This window comes from Choloepus didactylus, chromosome 18, assembly GCF_015220235.1.
Source record: "Choloepus didactylus isolate mChoDid1 chromosome 18, mChoDid1.pri, whole genome shotgun sequence".
In the NCBI taxonomy this organism is placed as follows: Eukaryota; Metazoa; Chordata; class Mammalia; order Pilosa; family Megalonychidae; genus Choloepus; species Choloepus didactylus.
This window is the reverse complement of record NC_051324.1, coordinates 39,502,597-39,520,980: the sequence shown is the minus strand read 5'-3', so window position 1 is coordinate 39,520,980 and position 18,384 is coordinate 39,502,597. Positions and strand designations below refer to the sequence as shown.

General features: G+C 41.8%; 1 protein-coding gene across 4 annotated transcripts in view; it reads left to right on the top strand.

Moving 5' to 3' along the window:
- The window catches only part of ANKFN1 (ankyrin repeat and fibronectin type III domain containing 1), a 389,228-nt gene extending 371,078 nt beyond the window's left edge, over positions 1–18,150 (top strand). For all 4 annotated transcript variants that reach the window (XM_037809531.1, XM_037809529.1, XM_037809532.1 and 1 more), the window contains one exon: positions 10,782–18,150. In XM_037809531.1, the coding sequence (XP_037665459.1) occupies positions 10,782–11,584 (803 nt within the window). In that variant the 3' untranslated portion in view covers positions 11,585–18,150. The remainder of the gene's footprint in view (positions 1–10,781) is intronic.
- The last annotated feature ends 234 nt before the right edge of the window (positions 18,151–18,384 follow it).

Here is an 18,384-nt window from a genome sequence, read left to right as displayed (position 1 = left end):
AAGACAGTCTAGTTGGAAGGTCCTCATGGTCTACTAATCTGTCCTTGTTCAGATACAATGATCTGGGAAATAGAGGATTCTACATATCCCTTTGCTTGACTCCTTCCTTAGTTCATTCCTTCATCGACTAACTTATTCAATATTTACTAGGCAGAGATGAATAAGTCATAGTGCATTTCCTCTAGAACCCACAGTCTAATGAGGAAAGCAAATATGCAAATAGTAATTTATAATAAACCTTAGTAAATGCAGTAACAGAGATATAAATGAAATGCTGTAAGAACCCAAAGAACTGAGCAACTAACTCCACCACGGAAAATCAGGGCAGGCTCTTCCTGAGAGGCTGGATCCTAAAATACAATGCTCTGTTGAAATATTAGAATGTCAACTCCTTTAAATCATGTTTCCATATACTCCTTAGTTCCCCTACAAACAATGAATGCTCACTATTTGTATGTTGAGAAATGAAAGAACAAACTGCTTTTGCAAAGTGGTTGACGATGGTCTGGAAATAGGAAGAAAGTGTCACAAACTCTTCAATGTTTGCTTCCAGTTATAGTCATCTTTACAATCAGACCTGCAATGGACTACATGGTGGCCCCCAAAAAGCTATGTCCAAGTCCTAACCCCTGGAACTTGTGAATGTGACCATATTAGGAAAAAGGGTCTTTCCAGAGGCAATTAAGTTAAGGATTTTGAGAGGAGATCATCCTGGATTATTTGGGTAGGCCCTAAATCCAATGGCAAGTATTTTACTTACAAGAATCTTAGAAGAGGAGGAGAAGGCACAGAGACAGAGGATAAGGCCATGTGAAGATGGAAGGGAGAATGGACTGATGCAACCATAAGGAATGCTGACAACCACCAGAAGCTTGAAGAGTCAAGGAAGGATTCTCCCCTAAAGCCTCCAGAGAGCGTGCAGCCCTGCTGACCCCTTTCTCTCAGACTTCCGGCTTCTAGAATTATGAGAGAATAAATTTCTATTGTTTTCAGTCACCCAATTTGTGGTAACCTGTTAACGGCAGCCACAGGAATCTAACATAAGACCTAACATGTTTTTCTGGAAGCAACAATGTCAAGAAGCCCTTACTACGAACTTAAATACATACATATTACTCTGCGTCGGTGAATTAGATGAACCAGGCTCGGGCCTTCAGGAAACTTCCACTAAGAGCCATGGGAGTGCTAAGGTGGGTGGCAATATAGCTGGGCTTTAAAGTGAAATAAATCGGCATTGTGGTCCCTGCTCTGCCACTTATTAGCTATATGAATTGGACATTTAAAAAGCCTAAGCCTCAGTATTCTCACCTGAAAAATGGGAATTGTTGCTAGCATTAAATGAGATAAAGCACTGAGCATAATGCCTGACCCACAGAAATCACTAAATTATTATTAGGTATTGTTATTACTATTATGGACACATTTGAGTGCATGTAGACAGTTGAATAGACAACACTGATAAGACAAATGGAGAAAGAAGTTCAACTAAAGTCAATTATCAATTATTTGTGTGGGTATTCCAAACCCAGTTTCAAATCTCTGGTTAACCTCTCCTCATCATCACCCCTAAGGTACTTATCCCCACCATCATCAAAAACAACCAACCAATAATTCTGAAAGCCTGTTATGTGCAATGTCTGATTTTTCCCAGTATGGATGGGGAAGAGTACTATCTAAAAACGTTTAAGAGAGTATCAAAATCATTCATCCCAAAGCCTTCATCCATTTCCCTCCTTTTATCCTGAACCTCTCTTTATATCTTTGTCGTCTTCTTTAACCACTGGTCTCTGAGGACAGCATGTCTCCCCCACCCCCATCTTTCTAAGGACCAGTGCTAGAACTGGCACTTGCAACTGATCATCCCATCTTTGTTATATCCATTAACCTCACTACTCTCGTATCTTCAACAGTTTCCTCTCCAATGGTTCCTTCTTCTCTGCCACAGACATCTTCAGACCCCTCTATTCCAAAATAAGCAATTTCTCTCAACTCTGCTATCCCACAGGATGTTTCGTCTCCTCCTGGATGTTTTGGCCATTCCCTCAAGCTCAACCTGTCCCAAATTAAATTTTCTATCTCTTCCACTGACCAACTCTGCCCACATCAGCGTTTTGATCTAACTCCTCTGGTTAAATGCTACTCTATCTTCCCAGGCACCAAGGCTTGAAACCTACTAGTTACCTCAGGACCTTTGCACTTGCTTTCCCCAGTAGTCTGGAACACTCTTCCCTACATCTTTCACATAGCTGGTTCCTTCTGATCAATGGGGTCTCATCTAGATTTCCTTTTCTTCAGAATGCCTTCCCTGGCCACCTTGTCTAAAGAACCTTCCTCCCAAGTCACTCTCTAGCTAAAATCCAGTTTCATTTTCTTCATATAACTTTTCACTATCTGGACTCAATCTTACATATTTTGGACTTATTTCAACCCTTGCTTTATGAGCTGCTTGAATACAGAGAACTCGTCTGTCTGGCACAAAATAAGTACTCAGTAAACAGCTTTGAATGAATGACTTTCCTGGGTTTTATCCTCAACCACTGCTCTGGTTCAGCCCCACAGCCTGAACAAAGATAAATATTTATAGGAAACATAGCCTGGCATCCCTGATTTCCATCTCTTCCTCCTCCAGTTCATCTTATATCCTAGCTGCTACATCATCATTGTACAAGATCAAAACCAAGTGGTTGGTACAATTCATAGAGCTTATCCAGATTTTACTGGTTATACATGCACCCGTTTGTGGAAGAGACACATACTCACATGCATACATGTAAAACTCTACACAGTTTTATCATCTGTGTAGCCTTGGGCAACTACCACCATAATCAATATACTCAACTGTACTATCACCACAAGACTCCTCTCTTATCCCTTCATAGCCATACCCATCTCCCCATCCCTAGCTCTGACAACCACTAACATATTCTCCATTGCTATTATTATGTTATTTCATGAATGTCATATAAATGAAATCCTTTATTTTTATTGATGAGTAGTATTCCATGGTATGGACATACCACAGTTTGTTGAACCATTCATCCATTGAAGGACATTTAGGAAGTTTCCACTTTGGAGCTTGTGCCAGTTTGGATATATTATCCCCCCAAAAGCCATATTCTTTAATGCAATCTTGTGGGGGCAGATTTATTAATCTTTCTGATTAGGTTGTGACCTCTGTTGAATGTTTCCATGGAGATCTGACCCCGCCCACTCAGGGTAGGTCTTGACTAGTTTACTGGAGTCCTTTAAAGGGAGCTCACACACAGAGCAGCTGAGAGAGGCTTTTGGAGAGATGCTTGGGAGATGACCCTTAGAGGTGCTTGGAGACATTTGGAGATACTAGCCCAGAGTTTGCTCCAGAGAAGCTAAGAGAGACAAGCCCAGAGATATTTTGGAGACTGCCATTTTGAAACACAACCTGGGAGCAAAGGAACAGCAGACACCAGCCATGTGCCTTCCCAGCTGACAAAGGTGTTCCAGATGCCATCAGCCATTCTTCAGTGAAGGTATCCTCCTGTTGATGCCTTAATTTGGACATTTTCATGGCTACAGAACTGCAAATTTGTAACCAAATAAACCCCCTTTATAAAAGCCAATCCATTTCTGGTATTCTGCATAGCAGCAGCTCTAGCAAACTGGAGTAGGACTATTACAAATAAAGCTGCTATGAACATTCATACACAAGTTCCTGTGTGAAAAGAAGCCTTAATTTTTCTGGGATAAATTCCCAAGAGTGCAATTACTGTACCATTTTAGTCTTATCTTTCAAAAATTCCTGTTCCCTATATTCTAGTCAGACAGGATTTCTTGCGCTGTTTTCTCTTCCTCTCTGGTTTCTAGTCCTTTTATGATAGTTTGCATTTTTTTATTAAAAGCTGCCTTGAATTACTTTTTGAAAGTAAATGAGGAAATTAATATACACAGATAATAGAGATGAATAAATGGAGGGGAAAATAAACAAATAAGAAATGGTAGACAGTTCCATCAATCCTATCCCAAGAAAATATGATCCTCCTTTCTTATGAACATGCATCTTATTTGTTAAACTTCCCTTATGAAATTCGTGTTCTGCTATAGTCTCATAGATGCATACTTATTCTATACCCCCATTAAAACAGTAAACTCCCTAGAGACAGAGATTATTTCTTATTAATTTTATAAATGATCAAGCAGTAAGCACAGTGTTTCTATTACAGCAGAAATTCAAGTAATACAGAATCTTGATTGTTGAATGAATGGATGAATTAAATATCTCTGCCTTAAGAGAGCTCACAGTCCAACCAGGAAACCAGGATGTTATATTTACCTAAAAAGGATAACCAAAAATACAAGCCTATACAGGCTGTGATGGTTGGGTTCATGTGTCAACTTGGCTAGGTGGCCTAGCTGTCTGGTCAAGCAGGCACTGGCCTGACGATTCCTGTGAGGCTATTTGAGGCTGGTTGGTTTGTCGGATCATCAGTCAATTGACTGCAGCTGACTGATGACTCATCAAGGGGCGTGCTTCCACAGTGAGAGAATGCAATTGGCTGGATTTGGTCCGGGTGATCAGTTGGAGACTTATAAGCCGGACGGTTAGAGAACCTTCACTTCTTCTTCAGCTGCTCAGTGAAGCTTTTCCTGGGGAGCTCGTCGAAGTTGCCAGTTTGTTTCCTGAGGAGTTCGTCAAAGTTGTCGGTTCATTTCCTGAGGAGTTCTTCAAAGTTGCCGGTTCGTTTCCTGAGGAGTTCGTCCAAGTTGTCGGTTCGTTTCCCGAGGAGTTCGTTGGACGTCTTCCTTGGAGTTGACAGCTTGTTGACGGCTCTGCAGAATTTGGACTCGTGCGCTCCCGCAGTTGCGTGAGTCACTTTTACAATTTGATAATAAGAGACATCTCTCATTGATTCTGTTTCCAAGGAGAACCCTAACTAATACAACTTGGTACCGGAAGTGGTTCTTGAGAAACAACTGTTGGCCTGCTACTGGGCCTTAGTAGAGACAGAACGCTTAACCATGGGCCACCAAGTTACCATGAGACCTGAGTTACCTATCATGAGCTGGGTGTTATCTGACCCACCAAGCCATAAAGTTGGGCGTGCACAGCAGCACTCCATCATAAAATGGAAATGGTATATACGAGATAGAGCTCGAGCAGGTCCTGAAGGTACAAGTAAGTTACATGAGGAAGTGGCCCAAATGCCCATGGCCCCCACTCCTTCCACCTTACCTTCTCTTGCCCAGCCCACAGCTATGGCATCTTGGAGAGTTCCTTACAGTCAGTTGACTGAGGAAGAGAAGACTCGGGCCTGGTTTACAGATGGTTCTGCGCGATATGCAGGTACCATCCGAAAGTGGACAGCTGCAGCACTGCAGCCCCTTTCTGGGATATCCCTGAAGGACAGTGGTGAGGGGAAATCCTCCCAGTGGGCAGAACTTCGAGCAGTGCACCTGGTTGTTCACTTTGCTTGGAAGGAGAACTGGCCAGAGCTGCGTCTGTATACTGATTCCTGGGCTGTTGCTAATGGTTTGGCTGGATGGTCAGGGACTTGGAAGGAACATGATTGGAAGATTGGTGACAAAGAAGTCTGGGGAAGGGGTATGTGGATAGACCTTTCTGAGTGGGCAAACAACATGAAGATATTTGTGTCCCATGTGAATGCTCACCAGAGGGTGACTTCAGCAGAAGAAGGTTTTAATAACCAAGTGGATAAAATGACCCGTTTGGTGGATATCAATCAGCCTCTTTCCCCAGCAACTCCTGTCATTGCCCAATGGGCTCATGAACAAAGTGGTCATGGTGGTAGGGATGGAGGTTATGCATGGGCTCAGCAACATGGACTTCCACTCACCAAGGCTGACCTGGCCACAGCCACTGCTGAGTGTCCAATTTGCCAGCAGCAGAGACCCACACTCAGTCCCCGATATGGCACCATTCCTCGGGGTGATCAGCCTGCTACCTGGTGGCAGGTTGATTACATCGGACCACTTCCATCATGGAAAGGGCAGCGATTTGTTCTTACTGGAATAGACACATACTCCGGATATGGGTTTGCCTTCCCTGCACGACATGCTTCTGCCAAAACTACAATACGTGGACTTACAGAATGCCTCATCCACCGTCATGGTATTCCACACAGCATTGCTTCTGACCAAGGAACCCACTTCACAGCAAATGAAGTGAGGGGATGGGCACATGCTCATGGAATTCTGTGGTCTTACCATGTTCCCCATCATCCAGAAGCAGCTGGGTTGATAGAACGGTGGAATGGCCTATTGAAGACTCAATTACGGCGCCAACTAGGTGGCAATACCTTGCAGGGCTGGGGCAGTGTTCTCCAGGAGGCTGTGTATGCTCTGAATCAGCGTCCACTCTATGGTGCTGTTTCTCCCATAGCCAGGATTCATGGGTCCAGGAATCAAGGGGTGGAAACAGGAGTAGCACCACTCACTATCACTCCTAGTGATCCACTAGGGAAATTTTTGCTTCCTGTCCCTGCAAGTTTAAGCTCTGCTGGTCTACAGGTCTTGGTTCCAAAAGGAGGAGTGCTTCCACCAGGAAACACAACAGTAATCCCATTGAACTGGAAGTTAAGGCTGCCACCTGGCCACTTTGGGCTTCTTATGCCTCTGAATCAACAGGCAAGTAAGGGGATTACTGTACTGGCTGGGGTGACTGATCCTGACTATCAAGGGGAAATAGCACTGCAATTACACAATGGAAGTAAAGAAGAGTTTTCCTGGCATACAGGAGATCCCCTGGGGCGTCTCTTAGTACTACCATGCCCTGTGATTCAAGTCAATGGAAAACTGCAACAACCCAATCCAGGCAGGACTACCAATGGCCAAGAAACTTCAGGAATGAAGGTTTGGGTCACCCCACCAGGCAAAGAACCACGGCCAGCTGAAGTGCTTGCTGAGGGTAAAGGGAACATGGAATGGGTAGTGGAAGAAGGTCGTGATAAATATGAACTACAGCCACGTGACCAGTTACAGAAACGAGGACTATGATGATATGAATATTTCCTCCTCGTTTTGTGATGATTATGTTGGTATTTGTCTGTGAAGAAAATATTTTTGCTTTCTTCTCTGTCTTATCCCCTTATCATATGGCATAAGCTGTAACGTTCATTTTGAAGATATGGTTTTAGGTGATGTGTACGACTGCCAAGTTGACAAGGGGTGGACTGTGATGGTTGGGTTCATGTGTCAACTTGGCTAGGTGGCCTAGCTGTCTGGTCAAGCAGGCACTGGCCTGACGATTCCTGTGAGGCTATTTGAGGCTGGTTGGTTTGTCGGATCATCAGTCAATTGACTGCAGCTGACTGATGACTCATCAAGGGGCGTGCTTCCACAGTGAGAGAATGCAATTGGCTGGATTTGGTCCGGGTGATCAGTTCGAGGCTTATAAGCCGGACGGTTAGAGAACCTTCACTTCTTCTTCAGCTGCTCAGTGAAGCTTTTCCTGGGGAGCTCGTCGAAGTTGCCAGTTCGTTTCCTGAGGAGTTCGTCAAAGTTGTCGGTTCGTTTCCTGAGGAGTTCTTCAAAGTTGCCGGTTCGTTTCCTGAGGAGTTCGTCCAAGTTGTCGGTTCGTTTCCCGAGGAGTTCGTTGGACGTCTTCCTTGGAGTTGACAGCTTGTTGACGGCTCTGCAGAATTTGGACTCGTGCGCTCCCGCAGTTGCGTGAGTCACTTTTACAATTTGATAATAAGAGACATCTCTCATTGATTCTGTTTCCAAGGAGAACCCTAACTAATACACAGGCTATGTGCCAAAGGGTAATATAAACAATGAATATTACAAAAATACTGACAAGCGAGAATCCCTTCTAGGCAAGTTATGGAATGCTGCCTAAAGGAGGTAATGTTTGAAGAAAACCTTGAACATATGAGTAGAGCTCATAAAAGTACAAGAGGGAGTCCTTTCCTGGTAGCCATTATTTAATGAACAACATATAGGTCAACCTCATTCTCTGTAGATGCTAGATAGTATTCTATAATATGGATGTGCCACAATTTCTTTTACCATTCCCCTACTGATGGACATTTAGGTTTGCTGAGTTAGGATTACATTTGGATGCATGTTACAGAAAACCCAAATAAGAGTGTCATAGTTTCTTTCTCTTATGTGAAAGAAGCCCAGAGGTAGACAATTCAGGGTTAGTTTGTGGACTCCACGGCAGTAGACACTAGGCTCTATTTTTCAGCTCCAACTTCCTAGCACATGGCTTCTGTTTCCAAGGTTGCCTCTTGAGCCCAGCCAACACATCTTGTTACAGGCAAAAGGCAGGAAGGAGGAAAAACAAAATGGTCCATCTCCCAACTAAGCCAACTCCTTTTATGCAGCCTTCCAGGAAGTTTCATATAATACTTCCAGTTCTATCTCAGTGGCCAGAATTTAGCCTTATGGTCATGCCTAGCAGCAAGGAAAGCTGAAAACTGTTGTCTTTAACATGAGTGCATTGCTGTCCCAAATAAAGATTTTGTAACTAAAAAAGGATAATGGCTATTGGGTAACAACCAGCAATGAGAGAGCAAAACTGACATCTTGCCCTGCCAATTATGAATAAATATGTACTTATCTTCTACAGTCAGGGGGGTTGGGGGGGAGCACTTTACACTCTGACCTGAAATAAACAAACGAACGAGGAAAAAAGTCACTCCATCTAGTTCTAGTCCCTAAAAGAGAAGAAACCTTGATTCCATTTCTGGAATCCTTAACAAAACAAACTTTATCCCTAACGTTTCCAATATTCTTACGATAATCATGTCTGTTTTTCTACCATAAGCAGAGTAACTAACTTTTTAACCTTGTGAGCTTTTTTTCTTTAAATATCTGTTATATTTTTTAATCATCAAGCCAGTGCTTTCAAATATGGCTTCCCTTGCAGAACCTGCCAGTAAATGACTTTTCTTTTCTTAATGCTTCTTTGCCTGTAAGCTTTCCTTTCACAACAGTATTATTTCTAGTTTTCCACTATTACAAATCATTCTGCAGTAAACAATTTGTAAATGCCTTCATGTGCACATTGTGATAATTTCTCAAATATAGATCGCTAGGAAAGAACTTGCTGAGACAAAAAATGTCCATACTTTCAACATATTCTATTAAATTGTTATGTAAGATGTGTACCACTTTATACCCCCACTGTCATTATATGAGAGTCTCTGATTTCCTACACATCATCAACACAAGATATTATCAATCTTTTTATTTTTTCAAATATGATGGGCAAAAAATGCCTCATAGTAATTACTATCTAGGCTGAACATCTTAATTATGTTTATTTGTCATTTGAATTGATTATTCCTTGAAGTGTTGGTTCTTATCTTCTGCCTATTTGGGTTGTCTTTTTACTGATTTATAGGCATTCTTTGTATATTCCAGACATTAATCTTTTGTTATATATGTTATTACTATTTTTCTTTCAATCTATTACCTATCCGTTTACTTTGTTCATGGTATCATTTGTTTAAAAAAAATATTAAACTTTGATGTAGTCAAATTTATCATTTTTACCCTTTGTTAAATTATTGTATAAACTTAAGACTATTTCTGCACTTTATTTTTCTGTTCTATAGATCCATCTGTCCATTCCTATACCAATACTACAAAGTTTTAATTACCTAAACTCTATTGTCTGTTTTGATATCTGGTAAACTGGGCTTCTCCATATTGTATTTAAAAAAAAAAAAAAATGTGGTGACCACTCCTATATATTTTCTCTTCAAGATGAATTTTTAAATCAATTTATTAAGTTCCATTAAAAAATTCTATTGGTATTGGTATTGCGTCAAATTTATAGATTAGAACTTGGTTGAAATTGCCTCAAATTTAAAGATACGGAGATTTGTTCTTTTTAAGAACACTTGCATATGTTTCCAAATTTTACATATATTTATTTACCAAGTACCTACCAAGTGCTAAGTTGTGCGGGGAATTCAAAGAATTTTAGAGTACTTGCACTCCAGAAATGTACAACCTGATTGGAGAAAGAAGAGATAAACAATTAGTGTATTAAATGACAAATGTCTATAGAACTAAATTTGTGGCTCACTCCTGGTCATTATTTTATGTACTTTGAGCCTCTGATGGTACTTTTTCTTTTTGTTTTTTTTTAATTTGGGCTGACTTTTTCTTTTTCCTGTTTTGTTTTGTTGTTCAACACTTGGCAATGTGTTAAGTGTTTATACAAAGAACTGATTTATTTCTCACAATCACCTCAAATAAGAAGTTCTATTGTCATCTGCTTATTTCAGATAAGGAAACTTAAAGAAGTAAGATCACAAAGCAAGTAGGTGGAGGACAGCTAAGATTTGAAACCAAGTTTCCCTGAATTAGATCATCATATTGCCTCCTCCTCTCCAAATTCCCTGTTTTAAATTCCTGCTACTTTGTCAAAGGCAAAAATTGTTGCTGAAATAAGAACAGGAAATGAACGAATAAATCCTGTCTGGCTTGTTTCCTGTTTCATCCTCTCCACACACGTCCAGTGAATAATAAAAGTATTCCTGGGGGGTGAGGGAATGTTCCCGGCCACTGTCCGTGTTGAACCTGTCAGAGTTCCTTCCTTCCTTCCCCTTAAACCAAGACCAGGACCCCCTATATACGTTCCTCTGCAAAATGAAAATGCGGGGACCCTTGTTCAGAATTATTAAGAATTTCAAGAGACTAGCAGCAAACCATTAAATGAAGCCTGGTGCCCTTCTAAGTGCGAGAGACACAAATGCATCGATCCTACATTCATGACACATGCCTTGGCTAAGAGTTTACCTTTTAATTAACATCAGTCTCTGGCTTTGCAGATTCACAACCCTGTTCTGATGAGGAAGGCTGCTCGGAAGTCTTCCTCCCCACTGACAGCGACTATGACTCCAGCGACGCCCTAAGTCCCCGCGATCTGGACCTGGTCTACCTATCGTCGCACGACATTGCCCAGCAGGCCCTGAGCGGCCTGAGCGGCAGTGCCCCCGACGTCCTACAGGTGCATGACATGAAGTCCCCGACGGGGCCGGGCCCGGACCTCCAGAGCCGGGCCCCAGGGCCGGACTCTGACCATTTGTGCGCAGAGTTCCTCCACAGCCTGACCTTCACGCGCTTCGCGCCGAAGAACCACGCCAAGATGGCGCCAGGCGCGCGGCCGCCGCTGGGCTTCCCGGGAAAGCGTAAGCAGGGCAAGCACCAGCACTATGGTGGCTTCAGCCGCCACCACCGCTGGCTGCGCATGCACAGTGAGACGCAGTCGCTCTCGCTGTCACTCTCTGAAGGCGTTTACACACAGCACCTATCCCGGGCCTGTGGCCTGGAGCCCGGAGAGGCCGAGCGACTAGGGCCTCTCCCCGACGGGCCCCGAGGTCTAACCCTGACCCACGCTGCAAGCCTCCCAGAGGAGCGGAAGAGCAGGGTCCAGGACCCGAGCCCTTCGGTCCGCCGCATCTACGTGGAGCCCTACCCCGAGGCCCTCGTGGGCCCGGATGCAAAGCCGTGGGCTAGCCTGAGCCCGCCCCCAGGAGGTTGCTCGGGCCTGCCGAGCCCCACGGACCCAGAGATGACCCTGCAGGACCCAACGACTTCTGCGGTATCAGAAATACTCAGCAGCATGCTTTAGGGAGGCCTGCAACCAAGCTGTTCGCCATTCCACCCCAAGCCCCTGCGTCCTCCACCATCCCTCCCCAGCCCGCTGCACCGTGACCCCATCCCTTCCCAAGTGATTTGAATGTTAAAAATCAGAGTGTTGTATTTAGTGTGTTCAAGACCATTTTTTCAGAATAGAGTGAAATGGAGATGAGGGCTGCCAATGTCATCTCAAGTTAGGCCTCTAATGGGTATGTTGTGTCAACTTGAGCCCTGGATGCAATTGTTCAAACATACCTCCCTATTGGTGGCACCTGTGGCTGAGGTAGGCCACACTCAGTTCTGCAGTTGCCTCTGTAATCTGACCCTGAGGTTAGGGCTTCTTTGGGTATTGGTGATTGACAGGGAGGATTTATACAGAGGGAAAATAAGACTAGCATAGTTTTTTCCCTCATTCCAAACCTTTAGAAGAGTTTGAAGGAAGGAAGCCCAGGATGTGCCTCAAGTAAAGCTGTGCTGGGTTCCCTGTCAGTTAAAATAACTCATTCCAAAGTGCAGAGTTCTCAGCAGCTCACCAAATCCAGCTTGTCCATCAATTCTGGTCTGATTAAGTAGGACTTGGATAGGCTTTTCCTCTCTTTGTACTGTGTGGAACCACCAGAAACAAAAGTAGAGGACACTTACAACACTGTCCTTTACAGACAGAATAGGGCAGGGAGAAGCCTTTACTGCCCACTCAGCTCTATTCAAGCATGAAAATGGGCCATAATTGTTCTAGGGTTCAAGAAGATGGCGGTGTTGAGTGAAAGCCTAGATTACAGATGAGACAAAGGAAGGGAGAGAGACATGAGCAGAAAGGTATTTCCTTTACAGTCTTAAGATAGGCAAAATAAGTCCATGTGGTCTGTCTCTCTGAAAAATAGTGGATCAGCTCCAGATTCTCAGGTAGTTTCAGGTGTATTAGGTATATTATCATTGAACAAGAAAGTGCCCTTCAGATATGGCCTGGCCAAGCAGAGATAGGCTTCTCCAAGCCACAAGGCACATGCACTTACCCCACGTCACAGGACAGATTGCCCAGGGCTTGGGTTGCTGCCTTCCTCTTTTGGACCCACCCCTTTCAAAGAGTCAGTTTTTCCGATTATCTGTCCCATTTGCCTCAGGGAGAATCTTTCCTTAGAAGTCCCTGCTGGTGGGTTCCAAAGATTTGCTCAGAGACATCTAAACATCCTGCTTTGCCTACCACCCGCCTGTCTCAAAAACCGAGAAACCTGAGTCAAAGACAAATCACACTACATATTCAGAAATATCACCCTACATATTCAGAAATTCATCTCCTGGAGCAAGACTCAATCAATTAACAGACATTCTAAAGGGTCCTTTTCTGCTCCCCATGCATTTCAGTTAAATATTGCTCACCCTCACAGTTCTACCATTCCCCCTCTTGAGGATTCATACGAAGTTCCCTGTTTGCAATGTTATTCTGATGACTTCCATTTTCAAAGCATTTGATTTAAACATAAATAATTACCCTAGTGGAAAGGTACAAATTTGGCCCATGGCCTATGATCATTACAAAACTAAAGTCTGGGAGTCAGTCCTTTTTTTTTAAGAGATTTTACCCTCAATGAACCCCCAAAAGAATCTTGATCAAAATAACGGCAGTTCCTTTTCTGTGCCTGCAAGGGTTTAAAATGCAGTTTTCTTCTATTCTGAGTTAATTTTATGTATATGGATGGGTGAGTGTTAGAGCTAAGAAAAGACCATCAAATTAGTTTAAATTCTTGGATTTACAGATGAGGCAGTTAAAGCCCAGAGAGGTTAAGTGACTTGCTCGAGGTCACAGAGCTAATTAGTCTCAGAGTTAAGGTCAGAACTCAGAACCATTCCCTTTATAGTAGGTTGTCCTACTAGAAATTGGTACATACCCAGTCAACTCTTGATTGCCTACAGGTTACTTACCTATTTTGTAGATCATTTGTCTACTTCGAATTCCAAATTCAACTCCCTCACTCAACCCTCGCTAGCAAGTTTCCAGTATCACAGAGAATGCAAATTTGAATTGCCAGGAAATACAAACTTAATGTAATAGACATCTAACCTAAATTAATTAATTAAAAAATAAAATTTGGGCAAAGTGTTATTTTAAATTACATACTTTATGACTCCCCTTTAACAACAGGAATGACTGAAAGTCATCTGCACTCAATTTCTATTTATTTCTAATTATATGGCAGATTGTATATGTTTAGTGAGTCTGTGAGACGAGATGCTGGAACTGTCAAGAACTAAGAAGTCAAGCGATTTTATGATCATGACCATTCTCATGACACAGGGAGAACTTTGTGACTGTGAATTATCTGGGAGATACTCCATAGGCAGCAAAGACAGAGACTTGCCCAACCCACCTTCCACCCCCTCAGCCCCTCATTTGGTCAGTAAGTTCTGGCATACAGGACCAAATAATGACCTATGAAGTAAGGTTGCGTTAATTTCAAACCCACTAATTTACATTGGGGACACAAGGTTACTTTCTCAACTTCTGTGAGGAAAGCAGGCATGCCCATGAAAGGAATAATGCAAATTAGATTGCAAGGAGCAAACTTAATCTTCTTGGAATGCATTTTCCCAGCAATATTCCTATATAAAAGTGGATAGGTTCTATCCAAAATAATTCACTGTTCATGCAAGTAGACTTCGCCCTGAACCTCCACTTTACAACACGTTGTGAGCCTACTTTAAAATAATATATTCCTGTGAGAAGTAATTGTGTTCTCTAATGCAAGTCCTTTATTCATTTGGCTAATCTTCTAATTATAGACTCCACAATGTCTGAGGGATTTTGTTTGTGTGTTTATTTTGTTTTGTCGTGTTTTGTTTTATTGGATTTTTTGTTGGTTGGTTGGTTGGTTGGTTTGGTTTGCTTTGGGTTTGGATATGATGGACTTTTGTTTTCCATTCTTTTTAAATCTAATCTGAGAGTCTCTAGAGGAAACTTTCCTGTTCCAGGTCTCCTTTTCTAGAGTTTTTCTAACATATTTGACTCTCACCTTAATTAACCAGCTCTTATTATGTGTGAAAACCCTCAAAAATCATTGACTGAGGCTCCCTATATGTCTATCTCTATTCCACGTCCCATTGAGAACAAAAGACATCAAGCGTGAAACACACTCCCAGGTCACAAAGAGCTCACAATCTGATCTAAGAATGTGGCCATCATCGCCATACATCTTCTCACCAATGTCTTAGAAGAGGCAGGGGCCTGTCTCCTCAGCCAGGCAGACCTGGTGCATCTTAGGCTAGACATCTTTGATTTCACTCTTTGTCTATTCAGGAGGGGGAAGGGCAGCCTGAAAAATGCAAGTCACCAACGTATATGCTTGGCAACCATTTACAAGGCTACCATCCTCTTAATTGGTGAGGGTACCTGGGAGACAGTAATTCAAAGCACCCACTCCAGGAGATGAGTACTTTAAGAAGTGGGTACTTAAAGATGAGACCCATTCCGTTTTAAGAACATTCACTAATGCTCGAAGCAATAATTACACTGGAGAAACTGGTTCCATTTGGTTTGAATATTGAAGCCAATCCCCTTTCCTGAAGGATCCCAAAGCACTTTATAGAGAGTAATGACTGAAGCCTTGTTTTCCTCCCCCAAAGAGACCTTGTCGCAGAGCCACCTGGCAAACACCTACCCTGTCCTTGCCAGGAGATCGTGCCAGGCAAGTGGAAAAGAGCACTGGCCTCTCATTCATTGTTATCCTGGCACACAAACACACGCCCTCCTGAGTATTGAGCTCTTCCCTTGAAGACAACTCTGTTAGACAAGGAAGCATAGCAGAAAATCCCAACTCTTTGGCCTCTTCTTGTTCTTCACCCTCCCCCCAAAATGTACTCTCTTTCTCTTGGAGAATGATCAACTCAAGCTGTTAAGGAGTCTGCAGTGCATCTGAGTTCCCTAATTATGTCAACAGCCCAAGGAATTCACTGGCTTCTTAAAAATGATACTTGCCAGAAAGATGATGCCATTATTTTACAGTTGTCTCAACTTTGTTCCTAGCAGCACTACAGCAGAGAGTATGCATCTCTTAGTTGGTATATCTCGTTATTAAATTATAACATACCAAGTAGAGAGGATAGTTATAGGGGAACAAGAGAACCCTCTCGGAGAATTGCAAGTGCTACATTGTCACTTTATAAAGTCTAAATATTTTTTCAGATAAGTCAACGAAGCAAATCTGGACTTTAAGTAGTTTTTAAAGGAGCTATTTGGAAAACAATGGTACCTCCTCACAGGTAGTAGGGTGAACAAGGGAAAAACTTGTTTCTTTGCCGATCACCTCTCATAAGATGTTCAAACACATGGCTCATGACTGTTAAGCTAAACTTCAATGCGGCCTTACAAACAACAAGGGTAGTGTATTTGAAACTATGTTGTACAGCTTGGAAACTTACTCTAAGATCTTAATTCAGAGTTTTTCTGAGGTGTTGAACTTTGCCATTAGCAAAAAGTATTTTTAGAAAAATCCATTGACTGTTTATGAAGCACTGATTTTGCCATATTTTGGGTCTCTGGTTTTTCCACCACAGCTGCACATGGTAGTTATATTTGTTTTTTCAATTATTTCTACTATTTCAATTAATAATGAGTTTATAAGATGGTTGTCAACAGGACAGTTATTTTTATTTTTTAACAATCAGATAGGTGGACCATGAAAATATTCTCTCTCTCTCTCTCTCTCTCTCTCTCTCTTTTTAATATCCCTGGGTCTTTCCCCTCCAGATACATACTTTTTTTTTAAATTATAGAGTAAGCCAATGTTTAATCTAGTGATAAACGTTATGAAGCTATCAGTTAATGCTCTCTGCTCCTCTTCCTTCAGTCCATGACATCAAAGTTTGAGTACACTTTCACAGTAACCACCACCAAGTATATGATTTATAAAAGCCAAGTCTGGCAAATTGTTGTGTTAAGTCACTCTGAGTTGTTGTGTTTCCTCTTGCTCTGAGACAAAACAAGATGTTTGGGGATATCCCATGTATGTAGTCACAAGCATCAATTTAATGTTTATGATGGAAAAAGAATTAAAGAGGTGTGTATGAGTGTGTGTGTGCGTGCGCATGTGAGTAATTGGGAGGGGGGTTCTCATAGAAAAGGTAATTTAAGTGACATTCTATTAGGCAGTGTTTAATTGCTTCCTGCCTAATGTGTACATAGTAATTTGGCTGATTATTGGTTGTTATTTGGTCAGAATTTATTGTATCTTGTTGCTGTGTATGCAACTGTGTGTATGTTAAAGTTTAGACTTCGGTATGTTATCTGCACAATTTTGTGTGCTTTAAACCTCTGTACATTTACAAATGAATTATGTATGTTGTGTTAAATATGATCCCCAATCTTGAAATAATATTTTTTAGTATGTACCTTTGCAAACTATTTGAATATTTTAAATGGATATGTAAACGGCCAGTACCCTCATTTAAAAACAGCACTGGTAAAATGCATGCCTCTTCAACCTACTGATTTGTAAGAAGAGGTCAGGGTTTAACAAGAATTAAGATAATTTTTCTAATGGCAAAAGTATTTTTGATAATTTCCTACCTGCTTAATTGTATTTGCAAGAAAAAATTGTCAACAGAAGAAATCTTAGCTATCAGAGGGAATGACTTTGTTTCATAGGTATTAAATAATATTAATATACTTTATATCTAACCTGATATTGTTGAAATCTAGCTCAAGGGTTAAGTCATCAAAAATATATTTGATTATTCATAGGACTTTTTGCTATGTAAAAGACAGTTTCCAAGCCCTTTGTCTTCAGTGTGAGGAAATGTCAGTTAAATAATAAACTAATAGAATTCTCAGTACTTAACTTACCTGATGTTTTTTCCATTTCTCAGCTAAGACAAAAAAATTTTTCAGCCTGAGCTTTCAAAATCTTTTCACAGAAACTCTGGAAAAGTTATTATTTGGGGCATTGTTTTGACACTTATCCATAGTCTCACCAGTTGGCTCTTGGTTGACCAATAGCAGTTGGGTAATTTCTCCTCCATAATTGGTTACCACCAAGTGTTAAAATTACAGAGTAGGTTGCCATGGCAAATACTCTCACCAAGTTGCACCCAGGAGCTCTGCTGTCTTAACCCTGCTCCTTCCTCCACTGCATGCATGTTTAAATGTCTTCAGTGCGTTCAGGCCTGCGCTGTCCTATCTCCCTCTTTCTCTGTTCCCTCTTTTTCCATACCTGTAAAGCCCCTCCCTTACCCCCATTCCCTCTGGAGGAGATTTGAGATTTCTTCTGTGTTTGAAAACACTACAAAGAGAATACTTCGATCTCAGAAACCTTCACAGAGGTTATTCTGAGTTCCCAAGGACAGGAAATGTGCTGCTTTGGATCTTCTATTTGTCTTATGCTGTTCTACAGAATTCTTTTAAACGCACACACACACACGCGCGCGCACACAAAGATTCAACTCTTCTATTGGCATGTTTGTGATCGGCTTTCCTGACAGCCTCAGAGGGCTGTTTTGTTGTCCTGGCCAAATGTGCTGTTTTCCCTATGTAAATTGTCATCTTTCTAAGCAAACCATTACTTTCTTTTCCTAATTTTGTCTTTAAATAAAAGTTTACCTTCTTTTTCAAACCAAACAGATGACAGTGCTCTTTAATACCCTCTTTCCTCTATGAACACTCCTGGGGTGATACTGGAGGAGGTAATAGGGTAAGAGGAAGACTTTCAAATTTAAGCTACTAAATAAGAAGTATGCCTTCGTGGCATGCTTAGCCCTTTCAATGAGGTGTGCTAATCAATATCCAGTGGTTCCATTTGCCAA